General features: G+C 43.5%; 1 protein-coding gene across 1 annotated transcript in view; it reads right to left on the bottom strand.

The window, feature by feature from the left end:
• Window positions 1–16,167, bottom strand: part of kntc1 (kinetochore associated 1) — a 125,107-nt gene that overhangs the window by 45,975 nt on the left and 62,965 nt on the right. The window contains exons 40-43 of the mRNA XM_080208349.1: window positions 12,997–13,101; window positions 9,142–9,270; window positions 1,783–1,899; window positions 473–582 (exon numbers count right to left, since the gene is read on the bottom strand). Of these exons, the coding sequence (XP_080064475.1) occupies window positions 473–582; window positions 1,783–1,899; window positions 9,142–9,270; window positions 12,997–13,101 (461 nt within the window). The remainder of the gene's footprint in view (window positions 1–472; window positions 583–1,782; window positions 1,900–9,141; window positions 9,271–12,996; window positions 13,102–16,167) is intronic.

The raw sequence follows: 16,167 nt of genomic DNA, 5'->3' as shown, positions 1-16,167 counted from the left end.
TTCAGAAGGTAGTGGGAACCAGAGTATAGGATTAGCATGCTTTTCTTTTTTCCTCTGCCAACACACTGCCTCATCTTTGGAGAGAACGCAAAGAAGGTTCACCAAGACGTTGCCTGATCTCGAGGGTGTTGGCTACGTGGAGAAGTTAAATAAACTAGGATTGTTTTCATTGGAAAGACAGAGAATGAGGGGAGACATGGTCGTGGTGGTGGTGTGCTTGGAGGGCCAAAGGGTCTGTTCTTGTGCTGAACTTTCCCCTTTGTTCTTTATCATTAGGGCAAAGCATGATGCAGCTTGATGGGCAAGTTGTCATTCTAAACAATGGTAGCAAGGTCCTCCCAGTCATTAAGGTCGATGCCATCACACTCCGATCTCTTCTCAAGGACGACAATGCCATCGGTCAGTGTAGCAAAGAACATTTTGAACAACTCTTTTGATACGTATTTTGAACTGCTTTATGAATCTTAATTACCTGCAGTACTCCATTATTAGCTCAGTGTTCACATTTGGATTCTGCACCAAAATAAGGGCACATTCCTTTCTTTTTGCTAGGTTATTACGAAGTGTTGATTGAAATGCAATCTAAAAAGACCAGAAATAAGAGCACTGAGAAGTTAATAAATCACAAAAATGCTTTTGTAGACTCAGGAAGTTAATAAAAATTTGATGAGTGAAACACTACAGTATGTACTTGAAGGCCATTTGCATATTTACACCACTACTTCTGTATAGGGAAGAGTGAAACAGCCTAAATCTCGAGTCAAACACAATGGAGGCACTAGCCACACTTCACTTGCTTAAAATCCTGATTTACACAGCAGTATGTGGTGGGAGCCCACTTCAATGTCAATAAAATCAGACAGGGCAGGAAATAATTGATGATTGGTCAATTAATTGGTTTAGTTGGTCACCTGCCTCTGATCTGCAAGCAGCTAAGCCGCTTTCATTCCTGCCATGAAATCATCCCATCAGGGCAAGACACCATCAGGCTCCCTTCCCTTCTCCAGACGTTTGACAAAATTCAGCCCATTGAAACAATTCAACATCATAGTGCATACAGGTTGCAGTGGATATGAGGTGTAACCCTAATTAAAATGATACAGAGGTGAGTTTTGAATGAAAGGGCAATTGTTCTTTTGAAATCTGTACTGTGGATAATTCCATTGACATAAGTGATCACACGAGGTTTCTACTGTTTAAATTACTTTTCCAAATGCAGCTAGAAGTTAATTTTAGGATCAGACAAATATACAGTAACTTACATTTTTAAAGCATCTGTAATGGATTGAGATGATCCAAGGCGCTTCACAAGGTCATTCGCTAGCCACAATGGCATATTAAACACAGGTAGCCAAAAACATGGTCAAAGAGGCATGTTTTAAGATGCATCTTAAAAATGTTTACAGTCCTCACTATTTGATTTTAAATTTCCTCAGTTCTAATGTTAGAATCATAGAAGCCCTACAGTGCCGGAGGCCATTCGGCCCATTGAGTCTGCACCAACTCTGACAGAATATTTTACCCAGGCCCTTTCCCCCCGCCCTATCCGTATAACCCCACATAGTTACCCCACTAATCCCCCAATCTACAAATCTTGGGGCACTAAGGGGGCAATTTATCATGACCATCCACCTTGCCTGCACATCTTTGGACCGTGGAGGAAACCAGAGCACCCAGAAGAAAACCATACAGACGTAGGGGGAACGTGAAACTCCAGACTCACCTAGGGCCAGAACTGAACCCAGCTCCCTGTTAAAAAAACATTTTATCAAAGTTACTTACTCCAAGTTTACTGAGCTTCAGACACCACTCCGTGTCAACGATCAAAGAATTGAATTTCTCTTTCTGTTGCTCCTCCTGAAGCAAATCAGCCAGTTGAGCACCAACAACAGCAACTGCCTGAAAGAGCAAGAACTCAACAAATGAAAAACAGAGGATGGAATTATCTGGCCACGCTAGTCTAAAAGCCAGTAATTCCCGCCCGACTGTCAACCGATATTAACGTTCTCTGCAACCTGCCAGCTAAAATTCCTGTGGCAGGTGGGATGGGAGAACTCCGGCCAAAGTATCTCAACAGTTATCCAATGCACTGCTCTTTTGCAATCATCAAAAGGAGTTATTTTATTACAGAAACACTATGCTCCCCTTAATAAAGGAATCTAAATAAAATATTTCAGCACTAGCAAGTATCAAATTTTACCAAATTTTGAAATATGTTAAAAATGATGCATGGTCTCAAGATTCTAAAAAATGTGTAACTGTAACACTAATCGATCACCATTGGACAGCATCTAAATGGTATGCAACAGCCTTCTACTCAACCCTCAAACCACAGGTATTCCTTTCAGAAGAAAGATCACAGTTGCATTGAGCCCAAGGTATGTGTAAACAAGCAGAACAAATTCATTAGGCTTTAAGGAATCAAAGTATATGCTGTATATACAGATAGGAAAACATCTACCAGCCAGTAAAAGGTTAATTTTCGGCCAACTTCCAAACATTTCAAGATAAACAACCAGACAAAATTAGAAAATATCGAGGGGAGACTGGGAAGTGGCAAAAAATTTAACTTGACTGAGAATGAGTTCTTTCAGAAAAATGCTCACTTGAGAAGTTGATAAAGAGATTTCATCTTTTGTTCTAAGCTCAATGTTTTTTTTTAATACTGCTATTGTTCAGCAAGGACCAATCACAACAAGCCATTCCCTCCAGGTTGTCATTGAAAACTCAGATCTGAAATTAAAAAGATTCCCTCCAACCCCAGCAATTAACTAACATAAAAACGTGGAGGCTACATATAAAAGTTTGAACTTTTTAATTTCTGGAAGCTTGAACAGAGGGGAGTACGGTAGGATGAAAGAAGAATTGGCGAATGTGGACTGGGGGAGCGCGTTGGAAGGTAGGTCTGCTGAGGAGCAGTGGAGAATCTTTAAGGAGATCTTTCTTGGTGCTCAGCGGAAATTTATTCCGATGGTCAAAAAGGACAGTAGGAGGAGAGGTAATAAGCCGTGGATAACGAAGGAGGTGAAGGAAAGTGTTAAATTAAAAGCGGAGGCGTTTAGAGTAGCTAAGAGTAGTGGGCAAGAAGAGGATTGGGAGAGGTTTAAATGTCAACAAAGATTGACCAAGAAGTTGATAAAGAAGGGTAGGAGAAGCTATGAAGCTGGGCTAGCGCTTAATATAAAAAAGGATAGCAAGAGTTTTTATAAATATATAAAAAGGTAGAGGCTGGCTAGGGTGAACATTGGTCCCTTAGAGGATGAGAAGGGGGACTTAGTGGTAGGGGATGGGGATATGGCTGAGGTCCTGAATAACTTTTTTGTTTCTGTCTTCACGGAGGAGGATGTGAATAATTTGCCGGGTGTTAGAGGTGGAAAGGTGGTAGGACTGGAGGGTCTTAATGACATTACTGTTACGAGAGAGGCGGTGCTCGACAGACTGGAGGGGCTGATTGTGGATAAGTCGCCAGGACCGGATGGAATGCATCCAAGGGTTCTGAAAGAAATGGCGGAGGTGATAGTGGATGCCTTGGTGGTTATTTTCCAGACGTCACTGGATTCCGGGGAAGTGCCGGATGATTGGAAAGCGGCTAATGTTACGCCGTTGTTTAAGAAGGGTGCCAGGCAAAAGGCAGGGAATTATAGGCCGGTTAGTTTAACGTCTGTTGTGGGTAAAATGTTAGGATCTGTCATCAAGGAGGAAATAGCGAGGCATCTTGAGAGGAATTGCTTGATAGAGCAGACACAGCACGGTTTCATTAAAGGGAAGTCGTGTCTGACAAATTTACTTGAGTTCTATGAGGATGTGTCTAGGGCGGTGGATAGAGGAGAGCCGGTGGATGTGGTCTTTCTTGATTTTCAGAAGGCGTTTGACAAGGTACCTCACAAGAGGTTATTGCAGAAGGTCAGGGGACATGGAGTTGGGGGTAGGGTGTTAGCGTGGATAGAGGATTGGTTGTCAAATAGGAGGCAGAGAGTGGGGGTCAATGGGTGCTATTCGGATTGGCGGATGGTGACTAGTGGAGTGCCCCAGGCGTCGGTGCTGGGGCCTCAGCTATTTACCATTTATATAGACGATCTGGAGGAGGGAACCGAGTGTAGGGTGTCGAAATTTGCTGATGACACTAAGATTGGTGGAACGGCAAATTGTGCGGAGGGTGTGGAGAGTCTACAGAAGGATCTAGATAGGCTGGGCGAATGGGCCAGGAAATGGCAAATGGAATTTAATGTTGGCAAGTGCGAGGTGGTCCACTTTGGTAGGAATAATGGTAGGAAGGATTATTACTTACGTGGCGAAAAACTGCAGCAGGCGACGGTGCAGAGGGACCTCGGGGTCCTTGTGCATGAGTCGCAAAAACCCAGCTTGCAGGTGCAGCAGGTGGTCAGGAAGGCGAATGGGATGCTGGCCTTCATAGCGAGCGGGATTGAATATAAAAGTAGGGAGGTCTTGCTGCGGCTGTATAGGGCATTGGTGAGGCCGCAGCTGGAATACTGTGTGCAGTTTTGGGCGCCGTACTTACGCAAGGATATTTTGGCCTTGGAGGGAGTGCAGAGGAGGTTTACTAGGCTGATACTGGAGTTGAGGGGGTTGAGCTATGAGGAGAAGCTGAATAAACTAGGCTTGTACTCATTAGAGTTTAGAAGAATGAGGGGAGATCTCATTGAGACATATAAGATGATGAATGGGATGGATAGGATAGAGGTGGAGAGACTCTTCCCGCTCAGAAAGGATAGTAGGACTAGGGGGCACAGCCTCAAGATAAAGGGGGGGGCGGTTTAGAACGGAGTTGAGGAAGAATTTCTTCACTCAAAGGGTGGTGAATCTCTGGAATTCTCTGCCCGTTGAAGTGGTGGAGGCTACCTCGCTAAATATTTTTAAGACGCGGGTTGATGGGTTTTTGATAAGAGAGGGGATTAAGGGTTATGGGGAGAGGGCGGGAATGTGGAACTGAGCCAGGACAGATCAGCCATGATCTTATTGAATGGCAGGGCAGGCTTGAAGGGCTAGATGGCCTACTCCTGCTCCTATTTCTTATGTTCTTATTGTGTTAAAGATTGTACAAATTAGCAAATTACATAATAGTGTATTAAATGCCAAGTCAAGAGGAATAAAAAAGGAGGAATTGACTAGCAAAGAAATTAAAGAAGCAAGAGGTGCGAAGAAAGCTGTGGTTGGATTTGTGGAGGGCACCGACAGTGAAATAGTGGGTGTGAGACATGGTTCCTGACGATCCAGATCTATTTAATTTTCAAGACACCTGTGCACTGTCTGTTGTGTGCCTAGATTGAACCTGCCACCACAGTACTATCAGACATTTTAATTTCAGATCCTAAACACTCGCTGTGCAAAAATGTTTCCCCTTATGTTGCCAATGCTTCATTTGCCAATTGCTTCAAATCTATGTCCTCTTGCTCTCGATCCGTCCACCAATGGGAACAGGTTTTCCCTGTCTAAACTGACCAAACCTCTATTGATTTTGAAGACCTCTACTGAATCTCCTTTCAACCTTCTCTTCAAGGAAAACAGCCTCAACTTTTCCAATCTATTAACTTCCTCATTCCTGAAGTCATTCTTGTGAATCTTTTCTGCACTCTCTCCAACACTTCACATCTTTTCTAAAATGTGATGCCCAGAACCGGATGCAATAATTCAGCCTCACCTGGAGTAATGTTCAGAACATGTTTAACAAAACTCCCTCACTTTGGCACCCTATATCCCTGCTAGTAAGTCCAAAAATACCAAATGCTCTATTAACCACACTCCCAACAGGTCCTAATAAGAACATTAGAACTAGAGCAGGAGCAGGCCATCTGGCCCTTCGAGCCTGCTCCGCCATTCAATAAGATCATGGCTGACCTCTTCGTGGACTCAACTTTACTTACCTAACTGCTCGCCATAACCCTAAATTCCTTTACTGTTCAAAAATCTACCTTTGCCTTAAAAACATTCAATGGGTAGCCTCAACTGCTTCGCTGGGTAGGGAATTCTACAGATTCACAATCCTTTATGTGAAGAAGTACCTCCTCAACACAGTCCTAAATCTGCTCCCCCTTATTCTGAGGCGATGCTTCCGAGTTCTAGTTTCACCCGCCAGTGGAAACAACCTCCCAGTTCCATTTTATCTATTCCTTTCTTAATTTTATATTTTTCTACAAGATCTCCCTTCATTCTTCTAAATTCCAATGAATATAGTCCTGCCATCTATAATAATCTATACACACATGCACCCGAATTCCTCTACTCCTGATGTTCTTTGAAAACATTACATGTGTAGTGGACCTATGGGTGTGGATTTCCAGAAGGCATTTGACAACATGCCGCACCAAAGACTGCTACCTATGATAAAGGTGCACAATGTTACATGTAATGTATTAGCATGGATGGAGGATTGGTTAACTAACAAAGCAAAGAGTAGAAGTAAATGGGTGCTTTTCTGGTTGGCAATCAGTGACTAATGGTGTGCCTCACAGATCAGTGTTGGGCCCGCAACTGTTTACGATCTACATAGATGATTTGGAGTTGGGGACCAAGTGTAGTGTGTCAAAGTTCACAGATGATAGTAAGAAGGGTGGAAGAGCAAAGTGTGCAGAGGGCAATGAAAGTCTGCAAAGGGATATAGCTAATCTAAGTGAGTGGGCAAGGGTCTGGCAGATAAAGTACAATGTTGGTAAATGTGAGGTCATCCATTTTGATAGGGATAACCACAAAATGGACTATTATTTAAATGATAAAATACTGCAGCATGCTGCTGTGCAGAGGGATCTGGGTGTCCTTGTGCAGAAGTCCCAAGGAGTTGGTTTGTAGATGCAGCAGGTAATTAAGAAGGCAAATGGAATTTTGTCCTTCATTGCTAGAAGGATGGAGTTTAAAAACAGTGAGATTATGTTGCAGTTGAATAAGGTGCTGGTGGGAAGCCATGCCTGGAATACTCTGTACAGTTTTGGTCTCCTTACTTGAGAAAGGATACACTGGCACAGGAGGGGGTGCAGAGGAGATTCACTAGGTTGATTCCAGAGTTGAGAGGGTTGGCTTATTAGGAGAGACTGAGTAGACTGGGGTTATACTCATTGGAATTCAGAAGAATGACAGATCTTATAGAACCATATAAGATTATGAAGGAAATAGATAAGATAGAAGCAGGGAAGTTGTGTCCATTGGCGGGTAAAATTAGAACTAGGGGGCATAGCCTCAAAGTAAGGGGAAGCAGATTTAGGACTGAGTTGAGGAGGAACTTCTTCACACAAAGGGCTGTGAATCTGTGGAATTCCCTGCCCAGTGAAGCAGTTAAGGTTTTTAAGGCAAGGATAGATAAATTTTTGATAGTAATGGGATTAAGGGTTATGATGACTGGGTGGGTAAATGGAGCTGAGTCCACAAAAAGATCAGCCATGGTCTTATTGAATGGCAGAGCAGGCTCGAGGGGCCAGATGACCTACTCCTGCTCCTAGTTCTTATGTTCTCAAACCAACCATATTATATTCCTTATTTTGTATTGTGTCTCTGTGTTCTTCCTATCAAAATGAATCACTTCACACTTATCGGCATTGAATTTCAAATGCCACTTGTCAACTTGCCTTTATCTTTTTGGAGTTCTATCCTTCTTACAGTCCACAATTCTTTCAAGTTTCATATTAAACAAATTTTGAAATTGTGCCATAAATACCAAGGTCATTAATACACATCAGGAAGTAAGTTAAAGCTTATTTATTAGTCACAAATAAGGTTTATATTAACATTGCAACGAAGTTACTGTGAAATTCCCCTAGTCGCCACACTCCAGCACTTGTTTGGGTCAATGCACCTAACCAGCACGTCTTTCAGACTGGCAGGAAACCAGAGCACCTGGGGGAAACCCATGTAGACATGGGGAGAATGTGCAAACTGCACACAGAGTGACCCAAGCTGGGAATCGAACCCTGGTCCCTGGCGCTGTGCTAACTGCTGTGCCACCACAGTGACCCTTGGGAAATTTTGTTATAATCCTTATTCCAACCCAGAAAAAATCCATTAACCACTATTCTTTTGTTGTCGTTCAGCCAATTTTGTATCCGTGCTGTTAGTGTCCTTTTTATTCCACGAGCTATAACTTTGTGACAAGTCTGTTGGGCAGGTATTTTATCAAATACCTGCTGGAAGTCAATGTACAAGGTGTCAACAGCATTACCCTTATCAACCTTCTCTGTTACCATGATCTAACCAACACAAATTCATTTGGTCTCTTACTTACATCTTCCTTTTATGCCCATCTGATTTTGATTTCATTGTGTCAAATTTGAGATGAATCTAATTTTTATTATTGTAAAATGGGAATTCTACTCTGAGTACAAATTTGAGAGAATACCAAGGATCTCAGGAAGAACATTATCTTGAACTAATGCAAAAATGAACAAAGAAGCCAGGAAACGGGAGTCGGGAGGTAATGCTGGAACTTTATAAGACCCTTGTCAGGCCTCATTTGGAGTATTGTGCGCAGTTCTGGTCGCCTCACTATAGGAAGGATGTAGAAGCTATTGAAAGGGTGCAGAGGAGATTTACAAGGATGTTGCCTGGACTGGGAGGCATGCCTTATGAAGTTAGGTTGAGGGAGCTGGGACTCTTTTCCCTGGAGAGACGAAGGTTGAGAGGCGACCTGATACAAGTTTACAAAATGTTGAGAGGAATAGATAGGGTGGACTCTCAGAGGCTATTTCTCTGGTTTGAAATGGTCGCTACGAGAGGACACAGATTTAAGGTGCGGGGAGGGAGGTTCAGAAGTGATGTTAGGGGTAAGTTTTTCACTCAGAGGGTGGTGAGTGAATGGAATCGGCTGCCGTCAGTGGTGGTGGAGGCGAACTCGCTGGGGTCTTTTAAAAGACTTCTGGATGAGTATATGGGGTTTAATGAGATTGAGGGTTATAGATAGGTCTGTAGGTTGGTAGGTGATGATGTGATCGGCGCAACTTGTGGGCCGAAGGGCCTGTTTGTGCTGTAGTGTTCTATGTTCTATGTTCTATGAAACCAAAAGTAGACATTGACAAAATTAAGTTGAACCTTTAATTTCCTTAAAAAGAGCCCATGAAAGATAAAATTCTGCCTCCATAACAAATACTTTCATCGATACAATGCTATAATTTAAGCATTTTGACAGGGTGTCACACATACCAGAATTTTGTTATAATTTTGCCATGCATCACTGATGACATTCCACAGCTTATCAAACACAAGCTGCTTTGGTAACAACGTGCAATAAGCCAGTGCTAAATCAGTGTCAACCACACGACAGTTAAATAGCTGAAAAACAAAAATAAGAAAAGGTTTTAATATAGAAATATTGGCTTACATCCAAAGAAAACCTTTTGCGCTTCTTTAATAAGGCAGCAAATTATCTAACTGTTAGTTGATAAAATTACCTTTTAGTACTGCTTAGTGCACAATCTTGCAGATATATTTGAAATTCAAGGGGTCAAGGGATCACACCAGTGAGTGAACGCAAATGATAATGATACAAATAACATTTATTTAACAGGAAACTTCAATTTAATAGAATAGATTATCCTCTGAGTGAAGTGATCTTGTTCCTATGTTGAAAATGTCTCTTTTAGGAGAGAATTAGGAAGCATAGGTTGGACTAGGAGACTACAGGGACTGGGAACGTCCGAAATGTGGAGTTTTTTCAAGGAGCAGCTACTGCGAGTCCTTGATAGGTATATCCCTGTCAGGCAAGGAGGAATTGGTAGAGCTAGGGAACCATGGTGCACTAAAAAAGTTGATTCGTTGGTTAAAAAGAAAAAGGAGGCTTATGTTCGGATGAGACTTGAGGGCTCAGGTAGTGCACTAGAAAGCTTTAGATTGGCTAGGAGGGAGTTGAAGAGTGAATTAAGAAGGGCTAAGAGAGGACATGAGAAGACTTTGGCTGATAGGATTAAGGAGAATCCTAAGGTGTTCTATAGGTATGTTAAGAACAGAAGGTTGGTTAGGGCAAGATTAGGGCCAGTTACAGACAGCAGAGGGAAGTTGTGTGTGGGACCGGAAGAGATTGGTGAGGCATTGAACCAATATTTCTCTTCGGTGTTCACGCAGGGGGACATGAATGTAGCTGAGGAGAACACTGGGTTGCAGGGGTGTAAACTAGACAGTATTGCAGTTGATAAGGGGGATGTGCTGGATATTCTTGAGGGTTTGAAAATAGATAAGTCCCCTGGTCCGGACGGGATTTACCCTAGGATTCTCTGGGAGGCAAGAGAGGTGATTGCAGAGCCTCTGGCTCTGATCTTCATGTCGTCGTTGGTCTCAGGTATAGTACCGGAAGATTGGAGGATAGCGAATGTTGTCCCATTGTTTAAGAAGGGGAACAGAGACTTCCCCGGGAATTATAGACCGGTGAGTCTTACTTCTGTTGTGGGCAAGGTTTTGGAAAAAATTATTAGGGATAGGATTTATAGTTATTTGGAGAGTAATGAATTGATTGGAGATAGTCAGCATGGTTTTGTAGCGGGTAGGTCGTGCCTTACTAACCTTATTGAGTTTTTTGAGAAAGTGACCAAAGAGGTGGATGGGGGAAAGGCAGTTGATGTGGTATATATGGATTTTAGTAAGTCGTTTGATAAGGTTCATCATGGTAGGCTTCTGCAGAAAATGCAGATGTATGGGATTGAGGGTAATCTAGGAAATTGGATCAGGAATTGGCTAGCAGATAGGAGACAGAGGGTGGTGGTTGATGGTAAATATTCGTCATGGAGTCCAGTTACGAGTGGTGTGCCTCAGGGATCTGTTTTGGGGCCACTGCTGTTTGTAATTTTTATTAATGATCTGGATGAGGGTATAGGTGGGTGGATTAGTAAATTTGCTGATGACACCAAAGTCGGAGGTGTGGTAGATTGTGAGGAAGGGTGTCATAGTTTGCAGGGTGATTTAGACAGGTTGCAGAGCTGGGCCGAGAGGTGGCAGATGGAGTTTAATGCGGAGAAGTGTGAGGTAATTCACTTTGGTAGGAATAACAGATGTGTCGAGTATAGGGCTAACGGGAGGACTCTGAATAGTGTGGATGAACAGAGGGATCTAGGTGTATGTGTATATAGATCCCTGAAAGTAGGGAATCAAGTAGATAAGGTTGTTAAGAAGGCATACGGTGTCTTGGCGTTTATTGGTAGGGGGATTGAATTTAGGAGTCGCAGCGTCATGTCGCAACTGTACACAACTCTGGTGCGGCCGCACTTGGAGTATTGTGTGCAGTTCTGGTCCCCACATTACAGGAAGGATGTGGAGGCTTTGGAGAGGGTGCAGAGGAGGTTTACCAGGATGTTGCCTGGTATGGAGGGGAGGTCCTATGAGGAGAGACTGAGGGATTTGGGGTTGTTTTCGCTAGAAAGAAGGCAGCTAAGAGGGGATCTTATTGAAACATATAAGATGATTAGAGGTTTAGATAGGGTGGATAGTGATGGCCTTTTTCCTCGGATGGAGAAAGCTAGCACGAGGGGGCATGGCTTTAAAGTAAGGGGAGGTAGTTATAGGACGGATGTCAGGGGTAGGTTCTTTACCCAGAGGGTGGTGAGGGATTGGAATGCCCTGCCTGCTGCAGTTGTAAATGCGCCTAGTTTGGGGGCGTTTAAGAGATCCGTGGATAGGTTTATGGATGAAAAGGGATTGGTTTAGGTTAGAGGGTCTTTGTTTTTTAACTGGTCGGCGCAACATCGTGGGCCGAAGGGCCTGTTCTGCACTGTAATGTTCTATGTTCTATATTCTATTATATATTATATATTATGTTAGGAGCTATCATGCTAACTTGATTATGGGGAGGTAATGGTCTACTGGTATAATCGCTAGCTATTAATCCAGAAACTCAGCTAATATTCTGGGGGACCCAGGTTCGAATCCCACCACAGCAGATGGTGGAATTTGAATTCAGTAACAAATATCTGGAATTAAGAATCTACTGGTGACCACGAAACCATTGCCGATCGTTGGAAAAACCCATCTCATTCACTTATGTCTTTTAGGGAAGGAAATTTGCCAACCTTACCTGCTCTGGCCTACATGTGACTCCAGAGCAAAGTGGTTGACTCTCAACTGCCCTCCAACGGCAACTAGGGAGGGCAATAAATGCTAGCCAATTAGCGATGCCCATGTCCAATGAATGATTTTTTTAAAAATTGGTTCACTGGATAAATGTACCACATGAGTGGCACAGGAGAAGTCCCAAAATTCAATTTTTGGCTTGTACTGAATTAGCTGTTTTAAATCACTATAATCAGATTTGAAGCCCTCAGGCCTTGGGAACGGGAGACGTAAACTTTGCATTCAGCAGTTAGGTGAAAACTATCAGGATTGGCTTCAACCCCTTCATGCTAGTCTGCTGACACAGACCTCACTTGAGAAAAATGGTCTCTTTTAAGTTTATTCGTTAGTGTCACAAGTAGATTTACACTAACACTGCAGTGAAGATACTGTGAAAATCCCCTAGTTGCCACACTCGGGCGCCTATTCAGGGACACGGCGGAAGAATTTTAACATGACCAATGCACCTAACCAGCACATTTTTCAGACTGTGGGAGGAAACTGGAGCACCCAGAGGAAACCCATGCAGATACAGGGTCATCGTGCAGACTCTCCACAGACAATGACCCAAGCCAAAAATTGAACCCGGGTCCCAGTGCTAACCATTGTGCCACTATGCTGCCCAAAGGATTCCATGTCACCATTGCATACTGGCAACATCTAGTTATATAATAATAAAAATTTGAGCCATACAGACAGGATGCGTCAGGTTCAAACACTAATCTGTGCTAAGGAAATAGAAGAACAACAGTTAACCTGAAGGAGGTGGGGTCAAAGTGGAGGAAGTCAGATTTCCTGCTTCTGATTGTTATTCAGCAATTCTGGCTGTAAATACACAGATAGTGAGGAGCGGTGAGGAAATCAAATAGCGCAACAGCACTCATTATTAAATGCTCATATAAGTTGGTGTACAAATAGGAAAAGGAAGAAATTGTGGAGTGGGGAGGAAATGTTTATCTTTACCTTGTGCAGCAATGCCTGAGAGTTCTTTTTAATGATTGAAAAGGCCAAGTTTCCAATGTTGATGACAAAATCTTTGATTTCCTTTAAGTCTTGACCTACAAAAAGCTACAAACAACGTTTATTAATCCCTTATAAATCTCTTATAAATGTGTTTTTGTTTTGCATTCTAAATCTAGCCAAACTAATTTTACTCCATTATTTCAGAGGCTGGTGTGAAGCTACATGAGAAATACAACTCTCAAAAAGAAATTCCACTTTTCAAAAGAAACAGCCCCAATAATTGTAAACTCTATATAATCATGCTATTATTATTGTCACAAGTAGGCTTACATTAACACTGCAATGAAGTTACTGTGAAAATCCCCAAGTCACCACTCCAGCGCCTGTACGGGTACACTGAAGGAGAATTTAGCATGGCCAATACACTTAACCAGCCTGTCTTTTGGATTGTGGGGAAAAACCCACACAGACACAGGGAGAACATGCAAACTCTGTACAGACAATGACCCAAGTTGGGAATCAAACCTGGGTTCCTGGTACCATGAGGCATCAGTGCTAACCACTGTGCCACTGGAACAATTCACTGATTTCCCAGTCGGATTACCCCAGCACTCATGGGAGGTAATAGCTAGCAATCAATATTTGACACTTAGATATTCAAATTAGAAAAATCAGTCTTTATATATTCTTTTAGATACACAACATATTTTTATAGAAATAGTTTGTGCGCAAGTATATGGAATCAGTTTCCACCTTATTAGGAGCAAGAGAGCAGTTAGAGGGAAAATTGGTCCTCTTAGGGACAAAAGTGGGGAGTTACGTATTGAGTCGGAGGGAATGGGGGAGCTCCTGAATGAATACTTTGCGTCGGTATTCACGAAGGAGAGGGGGTCGGTAGCGTGCGGTCTCTTGGAGGGAGTTGAGGATCAGTTGCAGGAAATATCTATTACGAGGGAGGAAGTGCTAGGACTCTTAGGTAGCGTAAGGACGGATAAAGCTCCGGGGCCTGATGGTATTTATCCCAGGCTGCTTAGGGAGGTGAAAGATGAAATTGCTGGGCCTCTGGCGCAAATCTTTGTCTCTTCTTTGGACACAGGTGAGGTCCCAGAAGACTGGAGGATAGCAAATGTGGTACCGCTGTTTAAAAAAGATAGTAGGGATAACCCTGGAAATTATGGACCGGTGAGTTTGACATCGGTGGTAGGGAAATTAATGGAAAAAATACTTAGAGGTAGGATGTATGAGCATTTGGAGCGTTGCGATCTGATTAGGGATACGCAACATGGCTTTGTTAGAGGGAGGTCTTGCCTTACGAATCTGGTAGAATTCTTTGAGGGGGTGACAAAAACGGTTGACGATGGGAGAGCCGTTGATGTCATCTATATGGATTTCAGTAAGGCGTTTGACAAAGTCCCTCATGGTAGGCTGGTAGAAAAGGTTAAGGTGCATGGGATACGAGGTCAGGTAGCTAGGTGGATTGAGAACTGGCTGGGCAATAGGAGGCAGAGGGTAGTTGTGGAGGGGACCTTTTCGGGCTGGAGGCCAGTGACCAGTGGTGTGCCGCAGGGCTCAGTACTGGGACCTCTCCTCTTTGTAGTATACATAAACAACTTGGAAGACAGCGTAAGTGGTGTGATCAGCAAGTTTGTGGATGACACCAAGATGGCAGGGTTGGCGGATACTGAAGTGGAATGTCAGGTGATACAACAGGATATAGATAGGTTGGTGCATTGGGCAGATAGGTGGCAGATGGAATTTAATCCTGACAAATGCGAGGTCATGCATTTTGGAAGGAATAATGCAGAGAGGAGCTATGTGATAAAAGGTAGACTGATCAGGAGTATAGAAATACAGAGGGACCTGGGAGTGCAGGTTCACAGGTCTATGAAGGTTGCGACACAAGTGGAGAAGGTTGTTAGGAAGGCTTATGGAATGCTAGCCTTTATAGGAAGGGGTATAGAGTATAAAAGCTGCAGTCTAATGCTTCAGTTGTACAGAACGTTGGTTAGACCGCATTTGGAGTACTGCGTCCAGTTCTGGTCACCTTACTACCGGAAGGACGTGGAGTCTCTGGAGAGAGTGCAGAGGAGGTTTACCAGGATGTTGCCTGGCATGGAGGGACTGGGTTACGAGGAAAGGTTGGAGAAACTGGGACTTTTCTCCTTGGAAAGACGGAGATTGAGGGGGGACATGATAGAGGTATATAAGATACTGAAGGAAATAGATAGAGTCAACAGTGAGAGACTGCTCCCTAGACTGGGTACAAATACGAGAGGTCATGATTTAAGGGTGAGGGGGAAGAGGTATAATTTGGATGTGAGAGGAAGGTTCTTTACACAGAGGGTCGTGGGGGTATGGAACGCACTACCGAGTAGGGTGGTGGAGGCGGGAACGTTGGACTCGTTTAAGGTTCAATTAGACAGACACATGAGCGAAACGAGGATGGAGGGTTACAGTGTGGGTTATTAAATAAGGTCAGATCCTCGGGAGACACCGGAAATGCAGACTTGTAAGTTAACGTTTTTTGTCTTTTTATTCCGCAGGTGGAGGTCCACCTCGTTGTCAAACGAGGGGCATGCACATGGCGGGTCGCGCGTGGGCTGCTCTTGGAGGTTCCGGGAGTGGCCTAGTACTTCGTGTCGGTGTGCGTGCTTGATCCTGGACCGGTAGATGGGCGCCGCAACAGCTCGGTGACTAGCGCTGCTAGCTGTGCAGATACATGGATTTGGGCCTGTGTCTGTGGGAGTTTGTGCATTCTCCCTGCGGTTGCGTGGGTTTCCTCCGGGCACTCCGGTTTCCTCCCACACCCCAAAGATGTGCTCTTAGGCTGATTGGTTTACCAATTGACACTATTCTCCCCTGAATCTGGCTAAGTTAGGGGTTCCATTCGTAGACACGCCTACACCTATTCGTAGAATAGGTGTAGGGTGATGCGGCGGCGCGGGCTCGTTGGGCCAAAGGGCCTGTTTCCCGTGCTGGGTTGTTCTTTGTTTTGTTCTTATCCTAAATTATTTCAGTAGCAAGAAAGTAAGCAAAGAAACAACTCAATTACATGCAGAGCACAGAGCAATAATCCGTTCAAACATGTTTAGATTATAGGTGAATCTAATAATAAAGTTGGCGGCCAGGAATGTCATCCTGGATTTATTACAGCCCATCACTAACAGAAGC

The sequence above is a fragment of the Carcharhinus amblyrhynchos genome, chromosome 20 (assembly GCF_965287045.1).
Source record: "Carcharhinus amblyrhynchos chromosome 20, sCarAmb.v2.hapA, whole genome shotgun sequence".
NCBI classification, from domain to species: Eukaryota; Metazoa; Chordata; class Chondrichthyes; order Carcharhiniformes; family Carcharhinidae; genus Carcharhinus; species Carcharhinus amblyrhynchos.
This window is presented reverse-complemented; position numbering and strand designations above follow the sequence as displayed.